Source organism: Ambystoma mexicanum, chromosome 7q, assembly GCF_040938575.1.
Source record: "Ambystoma mexicanum isolate Mex_15411 chromosome 7q, UKY_AmexF1_1, whole genome shotgun sequence".
Classification (NCBI taxonomy): Eukaryota; Metazoa; Chordata; class Amphibia; order Caudata; family Ambystomatidae; genus Ambystoma; species Ambystoma mexicanum.
Window position 1 is genome coordinate 499,978,831 of NC_090941.1, and position 13,109 is coordinate 499,991,939.

Here is a 13,109-nt window from a genome sequence, read left to right on the forward strand (position 1 = left end):
TGCACACAGCATTTTAATGCCCCAGTTGTTATGGAGGATCAGGACATTTTAGGGAGGCTTGTTCACTGCATCCCCTGTCAGCATGTCCTGTTGGCCAAGGCCATTAGGGCATAGGAACCGTTCAGAGCTAGTACAGTATGTTTCGGCACATGAAGAACTGCTTGCTGTATGTATAACATTGCACTGTTTAACATGTTACAGTTCTAAATTCCTCAGTATCGCAAAACGAGCCGAGATTAGAAATTGTTCTGAAAGTAGTCAAGTTGCTACTTTTGTCTATTTTAGTGATCAACTCCCAAAAAAACAAATGCAGCCCTCACATACCGCTGAGCACCCAACGGTATGTTACCGGATTCTTCATTAATTTAGCGAACACAAGTCCAGTACTGTGTTATCATTTCAGGTGTATGAGTTAGAGTTATAGAAAAACTGTGATCTAGTAAAAGTTGGTGTAAAGTTGACATTTATTCTTTTAGATCAGTACAGGTATCTATACCTCTGTGAGTCATACTCCCTGTTCTAATAAACTACTACTTTTTTACCAACTTGCACTGAAATGGCTTTATAGAAGGGAACAGAACCAGGACAGTAAATTGCATACCTCATTGCCAGCTGCTTAAATGTTTAAGGCCACCAGTCAAAGGGCAGCCTAAGCAGCACAGGAATTGATTAGTATGTGTCATTAATTAGCAAGTCCACTATTGTTCAATTTCCCTGGATTTCAATGAGCTCAGCAGTCAGGCGTGTATAATTGAGGAACACAGGTACTTTGGGAAAACAGCAACTAATCATGGAAGGTGAGCTGAATTTGCAACACAGGGACTGAGTGGAAGGAAGGAGAGGCAGGACCTGCAGGGATCAAAGAGAAACACAAACGCATCTCGAACATGGGCTGCAGTGCAGAGAAGTGAGACATTTAGCCGAACACCCTCCCGAGTTGTTGCTTTGCAATACGTGTGCGTGTGTGTGCGTGTGCATATATATATATATATAGTAATGGATCACTATGAGCAGGAGTTACGTGAACGAAAATTTGTCTTTATTGACTTCAAAAATCGTAACAAAAGAAATTAAGTTGGGTACGAACCCCTGTTTAGATTCCAAAGTTCGTTATCAGCAGGCTTGGTTAGAGCATAAGGGAAAAACCTTAGTTCAGTCTTCGTAGGCCACTGGAACCTCTCGGCTACTTCGTCACTCTCTGCTGGCCTCTGCAACAGAAAGGAAACAAATCCTCCAGTTGTTCCTTTTCTCCTCCCTTATATAGAGGCTTGGACAATTCCACCCAATCAGGATGCTCCCCCGCCCAAAAGTTTGAAAAGCCCCTCCAAGCCCCGCCCCCTTCCTGGGAGGATCCTGGTCGCCATAATGGAGCCCGCACTGGTGCCTCGTGGAGAACGCTGGTTTTCATTGTAAAAGTACACGGTAAATTCTGTGATACAGTAACGCTGTTTTCTACAGTTTTCTGTGGCGCGCTCTTTTGTTTATTAACACGCTCGTATGGTTTTCTGTTCCGGTCATTATAACTGCGGTTTGACTTCGAAAGGAACTTGACAACCTTAAACTGGAAACAAGTTTTTCCCTCGGCTGCCTGAGCCGGCGTTGACTTCAGAGGGAACGTGTTGCCTTTGATGTGTAAACTATTTACATGAGTCATGTCTTTTCCCGCGGCTGCCTGAGCCGGTGCTTTTATGAAGTCTGTACTTGTACGGCCGCAGCCGTGAATATCAGGGCCCTTGTGTGTTTCGTTTTCATGATCCAGCACCGTTTTATTTTCTGTCTCTTGTCCCCACCAACCCTCCTTATATATATATATGATACATTACTCACCGTAATCTTATTTCTGGTGCTTGTATCTGCTTAGATTCACATGCTGTGCATAGGCCGACATCTAGTGGAAGCTGCAGAGTATTAGTTTGTTTTTCAAAACTCGAAAAGGGGCGTCAAACTAGGGCGTGCCAGTAATACTATCCCTAGTGTGACATCCATTGTACCCATGAAACCTCACACGTGTAGGACCCTCAGATTGTATTTTTTCTGACATGAGGTAGCAGGAGGAGTAGCTTGAGTACAGAGTATCCAAGTAGATCAGATAGATAGATAAGACTACAAGCATCCATGCACCTTCTCTCAGAGTGGAGGAAGGGCGGGCGCATGTGAATCTAAGCAGATACAAGCATCAGAAATATGATTACAGTGAGTAATGTATCCCTTCTGAGGCTTGTGGAATCTGCTTAGATCACATGCTGTGCATAGATTAGCAAGCAGTGTTAGAAGAAGGAGGTGGAATGTGAGAAGGGTCATGAGCGAACAAATGTCTTAGAACCGCTTGTCCCACTTGAGTATCTGTCTTGGAATTAGTGTCAATGCAGTAGTGCTGAGTAAATGTGTGAATAGAGCTCCATGTAGTTATTTTGCAAATGCTGTCAAGGGGTACACATTTGCAATGAAAGCCAGAGTGGCTCCAGTACCTCTTGTAGAGTGGGCCCTTGGCGCAAAAGGCAGTGTTGTATCTGAAAGGGAATAGCACAGTTGGATACATCCGACTATCCATTTTGAGATGGCATTCTTAGAGACGCGATCTCCTTCGCTGCCTGGAGCTATGGAGACGAACAGCTGATCTGTTTTCCTTAGCGGTCTCGTCATGTCTACATAGTAGAGGACCGTCCTCCTCACATCTAGTGTGTGGAGTTTCACCTCAGCAGAGCCTTTGGGTTCTCGGAAGAAGGCCGGCAGCTAAATAGACAGGTTAACATGGAATTTGGAAATTAATTTAGTTGCAAACCTAGATTGAGTGCGTAAAACCAGTTTATCCTCATGAATAGTAAAGAAAGGATCTTGCACTGACAGAGCTTGAATTTCACGGACTCTTCTTATGGAGGTGGTGGCTACTAAGAAGGCAGTTTTATAAGTCAGGTGTTTGAGACTAGATTTGTGCATGGGCCCAAAGGGGGGGCCCCATGAGCTTAGCAAGTACCACATTAAGATCCCAACCTGGTGGCGGGTTAGAAATTGGAGGGTGGAGTCTCTTTACCCCTTCCATAAATGCTTTGACAACGGGCACTTCCCACCATGACACCTTGTTATGGGAAGTGGTGTAGACTGATAAAGCTGCCAGGTGCACTTTAAGTGAGTTAAGTACTAACCCTGCATCCAATATGCAGAGCATATAGGTGACAACATTAGAAGGAGTACATTCAACTGGGTTGATTTACTTATTCTGGCACCAAATAACAAATTGTTTCCATTTGTCATAGTAACAGTGCCTTGTGTTAGGTTTTCTTGACTCTTCCAAGATATCCATACATCTCTGAGGTAAATTGAGATGTCCAAACTCTATGACTTTAGGAGCCATGCTGCCAAGTTCATTCAGTTGGGCTGAGGATGCACTGTTAACCCCTTGTGCTGGGAGAGTAGTCTTTACCGGCACGGGAGTTTAATGGGGTTGCACACCGCCAGTTTGCATAGGTGTGGATACCATGGTTGTCTCGCCCACATAGGAGCAACCAGGATGAGCGTCATCAGTTCCCTGTGGATCTTTCTCACCACCTTCCTCATCAGAGGGGTTGGTGGAAAAGCGTAGGAAAACATCCCTGACCAATTCATCCATAGGGCGTTCCCTTTGGAGCCTGGCTGGGGAAACCTGGATGTGAAGTCTGGGCATTGCCTGTTTTCGCTTGTGGCTAACAGGTCTATAGTGGGGAAACCCCACTGAGAGAAGAGGTCTCCTACAACTTCTTTGTGTATTGTCCACTCATGTTCTTTTGGGAGGGGATCCCTGCTCAGAGCATCTGCTAACTAGTTGAGATCCCCTGGAACATGTTGGGATGACAGGTAAATCTTCTGTGTGAGTGCCCATTTCCAAATTTTCTGGGCAAGCTTGGACAGATTTGCCGAACGAGTGCCCCCTTGTTTGTTTAAGTAAAACATTGCTGTCGTGCTGTCTGTTAGGATCTGCACTGACAGGTTGGATAGGAGGGGTTTGAATGCCCAAAGCACTCTGAAGACTGCCAGAAGTTCTAGCAGATTGATGTGGTTCTGAGCCACTGTGTAAGACCAGAGACCATGAGCTGTATGGTGCAGGTAGTGGGCTCCCCACCCCGCTAGGGAGGCGTCTGTTGTGACAACGGCCTGTATCTCTGGATCGTAGAAGGGTTTCCCCTTTGTCAGATTCTCTCTTGTCCACCAGCGAAGACTCTGTACTAGTGTTGGCGAAACGACCACTAGATTGTCCCACTGACCACTTGCTTGAGACCACTGTTTCGCCAACCATTCCTGCATGGGTCGCAGGCACGCGTGGGAAACCAGGAATATGCAAGATGCCATCATGCCTAGCAAACTGCTTTGCGCACCCTTATTTGGCGACCAGAATGATAGAGGAATTTGCAGCAACAGATTCCGAATTCTTTCCTCTGATGGAAAGGCCAACCCCTGTTGGGTGTTTAGGACAGCTCCTAGAAACTGTTTTTAGGTGCTTGGCACCAGGCTTGATTTTTTCTCGTTGATTATGAAGCCCAATTGGAAGAGGAGGTCGATTGTTCTTTGAATGTTTAGTCTGCAAATTAAGGTGGATTCCCCTGTGATGAGCCAGTTGTCCAGGTGAGGGTACATTGGGATTGCCTCCCTGCGTAGGTGCGCCGCCATCACCACCAGTACCTTGGTGAATACCCTCTGAGCTGAGGCTATACCGAAGCACCTTGAACTGGTAGTGGTGGTTGTTTATTTTTAAAACGCAAGAATCTTCTGTGCGCTGGGAACATTGAAATATGAAAATAGGTATCTTTCATGTACAATGTTGCCATGTAATCCCCCCTTTTTTAGTAGGGGGATTACCTCTTGGAGTGTAGTCATGCAGAATTTTTGTGGCTTGACATACTTGTTTGCAGGGCGCAAATCTAATACTGGGCGCATTGTTAGATTTATTTTGGGACAAGGAAGTAGGTTGAATAAATACCCCTGTTTACCTGGTTGCCCGGGACGAGTTCTATGGCGTTGTTTGCAAGTAGAGTGGCGATCTCCTTGAGAAGGATTTTCTGGTGCTCCAATGAGTGTACCTTCTGTCTTGGAGGATGGTCTTGGGGGCGCGCTAGTAGTTCTATACAGTATCCTGCAGACACTGTCGACAGCACCCATCTGTCCGAAGTGATCCCCTCCCATGCGTGGGTGAAGGTGGTGATGCGCTCCCCCTACTGGGGATGCATTGGAGGGGACCCGAAGCAGAACGTCACAGTTCACACAAAATAGTCACAGAAAATAGTTAGGCTCCCAATTGACCTCATTTAATTATGACAGGAGGTCTGATGTGTCCCGAATGTAAGAGTTTAGGCTAAGCACAAATGGCTGGAGGAAGTGATCAAGGAACTTAGAGGTATTTTCTAGAAGGCTGCTAATTGAGGATACTATTGGGCGTCCTGGAGGGTCTATTAGGGTTTTGTGAATTTTAGGGTTGAAGTAGATTAGCGGAGTTATTGGATGAGCATTCTTCAAGAAGTGGAATTCATCATAATTTAGCAATTCTTCTTCACACCAGTGGAACAGCAATTCGTAATATTCCCTATTGGTGATCCCTAAAATCGATTTGTCTGCCAGTTCATAACAAGAAGTGTCACTTAGTTGACTGTTTGCTTCTTTTACATAGCTGCTACTGTCCATGACAACTATGCTCCCTCCTTTATCCGAGGGTCGAATGACTATGTTATGATCATTTTTCAGTGTTTCCAGGGCCTTTGTTTGTGCGGGATTGAGATTTTTAAACCCCACGTCGACAAAGCCAGATAGACCTTTGAGATCTTTCATCACCAGTTTTTCAAACACATCTATAGGACTGCATTCTATATTGGGGCAGAAAACTGATTTTGGCTTGAATTTACTAAAACAAGTCATGTTGGTATTAATACCGTATCGCTCTGCCAGTATGTTGTCGTCCATAGTTACTGTGTGTATATCAACAGAATTAGGATTGGACTGCAGTTCATCAATACAGATTAAGGTAGCCAGATCTTTCTCTGATAGAATGGGAGCAGTTTCTGTGTCAGAGTCTTTTTTCCGTGTTTTGTGCCCAACTTGTGTGGAGAAAAACTTGGTGAGTTTCAGTTTTCGAACAAATTTGAAAAGATCTATTCTGGCAGATGTATAGTCATAGGCGTGTGTTGGGCTATACAATAGTCCTAATGATAGGACTGATGTTTCCTTCCGGGTGAGGCTTCTGGCTGAAATGTTGAATATTTTTAATTGTTCAGAATCTTGCCTCTCGGTCTCCCCCTCTGTTTGTTCCCAGATCTTGTGGCCTTTCCACTTGGCTCCTCTTTGCTTTGCCCGGCTGCCCCGCCTGGTTGTCCTCTTCCTGTCTTTCCTCTTGATCCTCTTCCTCGACCGGCTGATTGGCCTCGTCCTCTTTTGTCCATTCTGCTGTCCATATGGAGCAGCTTGAATTTGTCTAAAAAGTTCAGCTTTTTTGCTGATTGTGCTCCATCAGAATCTGAAAGATCAATTTCCGAACTGCTGGGGTCCTCTACTGTTGCTTCATTTTGTTTCGTAGGGGGATTTTTTTGTTCCATCCTTGCTTTTATGGGCCCATCGACTCTCCACCCTACAGCCCTCAAAAAATCTATACCCTATGGAGAATTCCTCAGGGCGAAAAGAGTGTGCAGTAATGAGGCAGATTTCCAAAAAGAAGCTAAAAAGATTGGCCACAGATTTGTGAACAGAGGATATTCGAAAAATACAGTAACAGAATGTTTCATTAAAGCTGAAAAACAATTGAGAAGAGATCTCTTCAAACCACATCCTAAATCAAAAAAGGACAAGATAAGGTTCATAACAGGCTACAACCAGCAAGCTAAACATCTCAGGGCTATCATGCAGAGACACTGGAATATTTTAACCACTGACAAAGATCTGTGCAAAGTACTGGAACAGAAACCAAGTGTGACTTTTCACAAAGCTCCGACATTGAAAAATATACTGGCACCGAGCTCGGTAATAACCGAGGTTTCTTCATTGAGCTGGTTCCCTAACAAACACGAACTTGTAGGTTTTAAAAAATGTGGCAAATGTAAAATGTGCCAACATGTTGCGAAAAATTATCCAATCAGTACTGATGGGCAAGAATGGAAGTATAAGCACAAAATAACCTGTTTAACAAAGTTTGTGGTTTATGCTATAACATGCAGCTGTGGGTTACACTACATAGGATCTACTATTGGCCCCCTGAAATTACGTATCTTACAACATTACAGAGCCATAAAAAATGGAGATCAGACATACCCCTTAGCGCTACACTTTGGTAAAGAAATACAACAGAAATACATCAGAGATGAGTTTTGTAGGTTTAGCACATATACCACAACACAACAGGTTGGGTAATAGGGAACTCAAACTGCGCCAACTAGAAGCCAAGCTCATTTGTAGGTTTGACACCTTAAAGCCCAACGGTTTAAATGTGGACTCAGAGCTATTTGTCTTTTTATATGATTGATTAGATGCTTATAGTAGTTCTCATCAGTGAAGGTCGTATACTTCAGTGTAATGACCGTCACCAGCGTCACACTCTCAGTCTGTTCACCATCTGCTTTGGACAATAATCTTATGATATATTTAGGTTAGTTCCTGATATGGATAGAACATAGGGACAATGTTCTTTTAAAATTGATTTTAAGCTGAGTTAAAATGTAGTGATTGCATGTTCCTTATCGTTAGTCATGTTTCTATGAATGTATATATTTATATATCACTTTGCACTTTCAGTATCAATCAAATGCACATGTCACTTTATATAACAGGCAATATGCTCATCCATTCAAAAGATGGTATAATTGATCATTCAGTGGAATACTGCCCAGTGTCGGTGTGCCTGTTGCATAGTGTTGAGCGAGAGGGAGAAATATGGAAGAGAAACCTTTATGCTATGTCTTTCAGCTCATATACTCTTAGACGATTGGGTACTCTTAGAGACAGAGAGATCCCTGTTCTCTATCTCTCCCGCATTGCAGTGTTTTTAGAGCAGTAACAACAACCCTTTTAGATAAATGTATTTATTTGGACACTTGTCCGATTATTTCCTAATCATGTTGCGTTAATTTTGAACTTGCACTTTATCAATGCACTGAGTTTTTATCAATCCATAGCATTGCACCACTCCATATGTAATGAGAGGCGTCTATATTTCTGTCTGAAATTGGCTTCTATCCCCAGTATATGCACTTGCATACTCCTGGAGAGTAAGAGACTAGTAGGTCCAACATGCACTACGCCTCACCCGTCATTTAGTTAGCACACTTCCTTCTTAGACAAAGATTCCGTCTCTCTCGTGCATTGTGTAGGCTGGCATTACTGATATCGGGCTGTAGCCGCTGCATTCGTTTTTTCTGTACTCACCCCTTCATGTGGATTGTTTGCCACACCGCAGAGAATTTTTCCTCGCGCGGTGAGGCAGCACATATTGTAACTGCGCACTGGCGCAAGATCTCGTCATTAAGTTGATATAAAATCGCTTTCGCTCAGGCATGTCATGTTTGACTCCCCCTGTGTTTGCTATCCACACGCGCTAGTTCTATTTCAAATAATCTAGTAGTATTTTATTTTTATAGACTTCATCCTATGGTCTATTAGACCTTAGCCACTCCTAGATGGCGGATTTTCCGACATATAGAACCAAAGAGTTCTTCGTAGTGAAATTTGAACAGTGCATCATGTGACGCGTGAGCAACAAATGGGAGAAACACATGACATGGCCTATGAGTCAATATAAACACGAGAACACACCAGTTGGGAACAACTACAAGCCTGAGGAAGCTCGCGAGTCGAGCGGAACGCGTGGCGTTTTTGCACCCGTTGGGGTGAGTGGTGCCTTATGCCTGGTCTGACCAGGTATTGCCTTGTATGCTTTTTTATGATGTTTTGCACTACTTTTTGATACAATAAAGGAATATAATTTTTAACTTAGTATATGGTCGTGAGTGCTTGGGCAAGTTTTTGGCTGAAGTTGGAGGTGTTATTCATCTGTCTACCTGCACCTTTTTCCTGACATCTTTTTGTTATATATACATATATATATATACATATATACATACATATATACATACATATACACATATATACATACATATATACATACATATATATATATACATACATATACACATATATACATATATATACATATATATACACATATATATATATATATATATATATATATATATATATATATATATATATATATATATATATTAGGAGCTTCCCTCCAGAAAGCCAGATGAGAATACCTTTAGTCTGCTACACCCTCCAAAAAGGGTGTCTATCTATGCCCTTGGGTGAAAACCATATGCCACCTCCCCACCCCACCAGACACAAACACTTACTTTGGACATATATTTTCAGTCCTCTGAATACTCAAGGGGTTAATTTAGTAAGTGACCGGGCCATTTCACTTCCAGGGTCTATACAATACAAAATGAAAGTACTTCATTTACACAGCAAAAGATCAAAGCTACCTGTAATGTATTGGTACTGCCCATCTTCTCGTCTTATTGTAAATGCTTCCCCTGGGTTAACGTGCACCAGAATAACCTGAAAAATATGCAATGTTTCAGTATGAAATTTACAGTAGGAAAGCACAAAGAACCAGAAAATAGCAGCCAAGAACAAACTTAAATAACAAAATAAAAGAGCTTGTGCAATTCAGCAAAAAGTACCAGCGTGACATTTTAAGTAAACATGAAAACTAGGTGGTGGGAATATTTATTTGTGATAGAAGTTGAAGAAAATACTATGGCATTTTCTTTATAAAGTTTAAGGATAAGTATAATTGATAATCTCAACAAGACTTATACATGCTCACAAAAGACTGTAATCATAACAAGTAGACCAAGTTCTAATAGTACGCTGTTTTGTCGGAGACCAACTTCACATATTTCAATAGTGCAGTGGACACTCTGTGCATATTCACTAAGGAATCGGAATCTGTATTGGTAAATGGAATAATGAGAGGCAGATGCCTTTCTTCTGGCTTGCAGAATGCAGGTAATGTACAACTGCTTGAAAAACATTTCCAAATGCTAGAAAGAAATGTAACTTACAACATAAGAAATAAACATCATTTAAGTGTGAGGAGAGACTGTGGGAAAATCCAGAACATAGTCCAGACAAAATGGGCTGCGAGTCTGCAGGTGCCATGACAAGGTACACAGGGACCTTGAACAAGGGAACATGTCACAGGTAGCCAGGGGATGTTCATCTTTAACAAAACTGCCTCCTAGGAATTCAACAATTAGGTTCCAATCCTGTCACCACAAACACAGCATTGAGGCCTGGATAGAAATATTATTCTGATTATCACCAATCAAATAAGTAATTAGCGCTGTGGCCCATCATTCTATCTTCAGCGTGTCTATAGAAATACAGATAGGTAGATATCAACTAGGGGTATGCATTCCACTGAGGAGTTAGTCAGTGACATTTCATATACACAAGTGAAGCTCACGTTGTCAATGTTATCACTCAAAACCTTGAGGTGAAAATCATAGTTGAGAGCTATATACCTATGACTCTGTGCTTTTTAAGGCCTAAAATGTCCATTTCCCACCCCTTGTGCCGTCCTTAAGGAACAACACTACAGAGGGCAGGAAGGGGGTATGATGGTCGCATGGACAATGTAGATGGCACATCACTCCTATCTCCCTCACACCAGAAAAATATGTGACCTTCTGCCACACAGTAGGTTTTCCTCCTGTGAAAAAAACAGACCAATATATGGTGGCCTGCAATCCTCCCCCAGATCCCATATATTTGCCATCCCACCCCCAAAAACAAGAAGGAAAACTGCTGTCTTGGCACCATACCCAAAGCTCTATTTGATTTACATAATCTCCCTGAAATCAAAACACAAAATACTTGCTACCCTGTCACCAACCTCCATTTCCCTCGTGTTTGGGACTCCCGCTAACCCCACTGTAGAAAAGATAGCTAGTGTCCCTTCACCTGCATCCCTCGACTTCAAATACCCAACCCTCTACCTGCCAGAGTGGCTACCCGACTGCAGGAGCAGCAAGCCTGACAGTTTTAGAGGAGACAGAGAAATGCAGTGTTCCCTTTACAACACAGAAGAAGGATATGGCATTTCGAAAACATTTTACTAGATGGAAGGACATCAGATGGACAGCCAGCTCACTTATTAACGGTCTGCTGATTGCTGCATAGTTAGGTTCCAGCTGGCACCAATAGTACCTAGAAGTGGCGTAAGACTTTATTCAAAAATTGCTTCCTGCTGTGAAACAGCCATGAAGGATGGCAGAAAGGAAGTCATCAGCAGTAAGCAGATTGTTCACAGTAATGCAGCCCTTGCCATTTTTAAAGCTACTCCGGATATAGTTTACGGCATAACTCACAAAGGCAGAGAGACAAGTAGGTACCAAGTGCATCAGGCCCTCCTTGATTCCTCCCAACCCAAAAGCACAGCCATGAGAGAAACTCTAGTGAGTTTCAGATTCAATGCGCCTCATACTATTTTTCACTGTCTCCACTTGGGGTAATCTGTAATCTCTGACAAGGATTCTTCAGGAGTCCACTGATTAAATTAGTCTGGTACCAGAAACTTTCCTAGACCCCAGGCAGAGTGGAAACGGAGATCAGAGGGGTGTTTACTCATGTGTAACCTGCCATCCTTATATATAAAGCTGAATGTATGTGTGTATGTTTGTCCGGCTATACAAATCCACACAGTTGAACCCACGTCTACCAAATTTTGCATGGATTCCTCTTTTGTCTTGGGCAAGATTGTAGGCTATGTTTGGATGCAAAAATCTTATATGCAAATAAAAAGGTGGATGTGTGTGTGTATGTTTGTCCGGCTATATTATCGGAATCAGAATGATTTGGTCAATAATTAAGCAATATGACCCTCGCAGCGGGGGCATTACCGACTCAGGTAATGCCCCAGAGCCTTCGTTAAGGCCCAAGCAAATGGGCCCCGGGGCATTACCTGAGTCGGTAATGCCTCCGCCGCTCGGGTCATATTGCTTAATTATTGACCAAATCATTCTGAGATGTGGGAGATTCGAGTGTATGTCTCACAGGGCAATAGATAAGTGTGCATGCAAGCATGCAGAAATGGTGTGTATCCCTTGTCCTTATTGTGTTTTGTTATGAGAGGTAAGTTGAGTTCCTGAGGAAAGTACCTGGACTGTGTACAGTACTGAGTAGAACGAAAGGTAGAATGAGGCGCCACTCAAACACTGCAGGGGGCCATATCACAAATAAGAAGAGATAACTAAGCATATATAAAAAAGAAGTACAATGCAAGAAATATTGAAAAAACCCAAACTGTGAAGAAAGAAAATGTTACCTACTGGGACAGATTGGATTCCGGCATAAAGTGAATTTGTTCTTTAGTAGACATGTGATCTTAACGAGCCTATTCGCGCCCCGTAAAGGCGCTGTGATCAAGTGTCTGCAGTACACTAATCTTGCATCAAGCGGTATAGAGGTTGAAATGAAAATCAACAGTTGTTGATAGCACACAGGCTAAGGTATTCAAGCTGAAAGCTTAGATTGAGAATAACACTGCAGTAAAGGGAAATCAAATTCCTGCTCTGTATCAGTGAAAGGTCATGCCTTTTCTGCAGTCAAGAGACACGATCCAGACTGTAGTAAGTAAAGTAACCATGGATGGTTGGAAAACGACTAGAGGAAGGACAAAGTGCGGTGCTGTAGACAAAGAAATGGGACTCAAGCGTGTCTGATGTTAGAGAGTTACCAAATAGGATAGAATAAAAGGCACATGCATATGGAAGTTGGCGTGAAGGAGTTATAGAGATGTTCAAATTGTATGTTTAATATTGGAATAACTATGACGCTGTGTCATATTTAGCTATGCATAAAGTGAAGAATATACTACGGTTGCGAATGGATTTTTATAAACAGTCAATGTTGAGAGTTTGATGACTCAAATTATATTATGAAGTGAACAAGTATCGCTGGTTAGTCACTGTTAGAATTTAGCACCTACGCCTACAGAGAATGTAACTTTATCATTCAGGATTCACAAATGGAGAACCAAACAAATGAATAGCAATGTGTATTACATTCCCGAATCATCACAATGAACATAATGG

The 13,109-nt window shown here is 42.5% G+C and overlaps 1 protein-coding gene across 5 annotated transcripts in view; it reads right to left on the minus strand.

Annotated features, from left to right (window-relative positions):
- The window catches only part of FNDC3A (fibronectin type III domain containing 3A), a 3,436,199-nt gene that overhangs the window by 3,229,942 nt on the left and 193,148 nt on the right, over positions 1-13,109 (minus strand). For all 5 annotated transcript variants that reach the window (XM_069639023.1, XM_069639022.1, XM_069639027.1 and 2 more), the window contains one exon: positions 9,492-9,567. In XM_069639023.1, the coding sequence (XP_069495124.1) occupies positions 9,492-9,567 (76 nt within the window). The remainder of the gene's footprint in view (positions 1-9,491; positions 9,568-13,109) is intronic.